Source organism: Spinacia oleracea, chromosome 4 (genome assembly GCF_020520425.1).
Source record: "Spinacia oleracea cultivar Varoflay chromosome 4, BTI_SOV_V1, whole genome shotgun sequence".
Classification (NCBI taxonomy): domain Eukaryota; kingdom Viridiplantae; phylum Streptophyta; class Magnoliopsida; order Caryophyllales; family Amaranthaceae; genus Spinacia; species Spinacia oleracea.
The window spans coordinates 73821747-73824416 of record NC_079490.1 but is presented as its reverse complement, the minus strand read 5'-3'; the positions used below and the strand labels follow the sequence as shown (position 1 = coordinate 73824416).

At 42.9% G+C, this 2670-nt stretch overlaps 1 protein-coding gene across 1 annotated transcript; it reads left to right on the top strand.

Moving 5' to 3' along the window:
• Nucleotides 1-341: 341 nt before the first annotated feature.
• On the top strand, nt 342-1595 carry LOC110780911 (uncharacterized). The gene has a single exon (XM_021985201.2). It carries the CDS (start codon nt 342-344, stop codon nt 1593-1595), a length of 1254 nt encoding a protein of 417 aa, XP_021840893.2.
• The last annotated feature ends 1075 nt before the right edge of the window (nt 1596-2670 follow it).

Genomic DNA, 2670 nt, shown 5'->3' with positions numbered 1-2670 from the left:
CCAGGAAGGAGGGTTTGACTACCATAATCGGGGTAATAATCGGGGTAACTATAGGGGACAAGCTATCAAAGCCAAGCTCCCTATGGCCAACCGTATGGTTATGGTAATCAAGGTAGTTATAGCCCAACTCACCAAGGTGGAGGGGGATATAATTACGGATATGGGCATAATAGAGGAAACCCTAGTGGGGGCTATCAAGGAAATTCGAGAAATATAGCAATTCTCAATACCCTCCTCCCGGATTCAATGGACCTAAGTCTTATAGCAATCGATTTCCGCTCACGTCACCCGGCTCTCATCATGCTCCCGCACCACTTCCGGAATCTAATCTTGAGGCTCTTATGGAGTCATTTGTGGGAGCGCAAGCTAAAAAGAATGTGGAATTTGAGGATGGATTCAAGCAATCCAATACTCATTTGACGATGATTGAGACCCAACTTGCCCAACTTGCTAACACCATAAAAGAAAATCAAGTGCACACAAGTCTCCCACCCCAAGGTCAAACCCCACCAAAGGAAATGTATTCCATAGTAACTAGGAGTGGGAAGACTATAGGTGATGGTGTTAAGTCGAGTGATGTCTTCGAACCTATGGGGAAAGAATCACCATGGGTTGTTGAGTCTAAGGATGATGATATTGTAGAAGATGAGTCTTCCGTTGATGACATGAATGATGCTTTGGAGCCAACGAAGGCTACTCTTCTACCTCTACCCACTCCTAAGCTCCCATTCCCTCAAAGGTTTGCAAGACACAAGTTGGACCTTCAAATTTCAAAATTTCTTGATGTGCTTAGCAAGATGTATGTCTCATTGTCCTTAACCGAGGCACTCAAACAAATGCCCCGCTGTTCTAGTTTTATGAGGGGCATTCTTAGTGGCAAGAGAGATTGTGAGAAAAAGGAGACCGTGCGTCTCACTGAGAGTTGTAGTTCTCAAATCCAAAGCCCATTTCCCCCAAAACTCAAAGATCCCGGGAGTTTTTCAATGCCTTGTAGAATTCAAAAGCTCAAATTTGATAATGCTCTTTGTGATTTGGGGGCAAGTGTGAGCATCATGCCGTACAAGATCTATGAGAGGCTTAGTCTAGGTAATCTCTCCCCTACTCCTATTTCATTGCAATTAGACGATCGTTTGGTTATGTATCCTTTGGGGAGAGTTGAGGATGTTCCCCTCGTTATAGGAAAGCTTACTTTTCTTGTCTATTTCGTAGTCTTGGACATCGATGAGGATGTCCATACCCCTATTATTTTAGGGAGGCCATTCTTGACCACCGCGGGGGCCCTTATTGATGTTCAAGGCGGGGTTATCACCTTGAAAGGGGGGGACACCAAGGCTAGTTTTAAGCTTCCTCAAGGTGAAGGATGTTTTTCAAAGATGTTTAGTTGCATGAAAGTCGATAACGTTGCTTGCATTTTTTCTAACCCTTCTAACGACTTTTGTGTTTCTAAGTGTGGTATTGAGCTTCCTAGGTCCTATCCCAATGACAAAAAAGTCCATGTGCTCCCACGGGTGTCGGGAGATACATTTGATGATTTCATCACCATTCCCGAGAGATGCATATGGATGATGATGTTAAAACTACTACCTCCAAAGTAATTCATGAACCGGCAAAGAAAGCCAAGAATCCAAGAGGGCCAAGGAGAAGTTCGGTGGTGGATTTCTTAGTTGCCGCCCAATGTATGGTGATGTTGGTAAGGTGTTTGTGCCCAAAGGGGATAAGAAAAGTTTCTTGACAAGAGGTGACCCAAAACAGATTGCTTATGACCCCCCCTGAATTTGGGGGGCGCCGTCAAGCTAATAACGTTAAAGAAGCGCTTCCAGGAGGCAACCCGTATATTGGTATTTTCTCTTTCCCCTCCCCCCCCCATGCATTTTGGGAGGATTCGTCAAGCTAGTGACGTTAAAGAAGCGCTCCCAGGAGGCAACCCGTGGATTTTGAGTGTGTTGGTATCATGCTCCTTTCATGTGGAGCTCATTTAACCCACCATTTCCTTTGCCCGGCGTTTCTTTGGTGAGTTTGGTTGATATTACAGTTCTTTGCGGGACTTGCTCCCACGGCACTCCCGGTAATATCTTTCTAACTTTTTTGCATTCTTTGGGTTGGGCATATTTCATGATTGGGGAATTGGTTGGATGGTTAGCTGTCACTCCCCTTGCTTTTGTGTTAGGCCTTGAGGACACGGCCTAATTCGAGCTTGGGGGAATGAAATTTCATTGTTTGATTGCTATTGTGAACTCTAAATGAATGAATGCATGAGAATTTTTTTGATTTTATGCATATTTCTTGATTAGTTTCATTGATTTTACTTTCTTTTCTTTTTCTTTCATTATTATCTTTTCTTCCTTTTTCTTTCCTTTTTGTTTCTTTCATTTCTTTTCCTTTCTTTTCTTTTTTGTTTCCTTTTCTTTTCCTTTTTCCTATTAGTCAAGGCAAGTTTTTCTAGTTTTTAGGATTTATTCTTGATTCGGGCATAATAAAATTGGAACTTGTAGGTTAGAATGCTTTTATTCCTAATGTGTAGAGGTGTGCACGGTTTTGAATGTCTTTGTTCGAGTCTAGGGTTTAGGTGTAAAGGTAGTCGGTTAGAACTTTGGATAGCACTAGTCTTGAACCCTTGGTTTGTGGTAAGACGGTGTTGTTCTCTCTAGTGACTCGAAGCCGGAGAGGATA

Excerpts from the sequence above, each read along its gene's own strand:
- LOC110780911 (XM_021985201.2), top strand. The coding sequence starts at position 342 with ATGGAGTCATTTGTGGGAGCGCAAGCTAAAAAGAATGTGGAATTTGAG.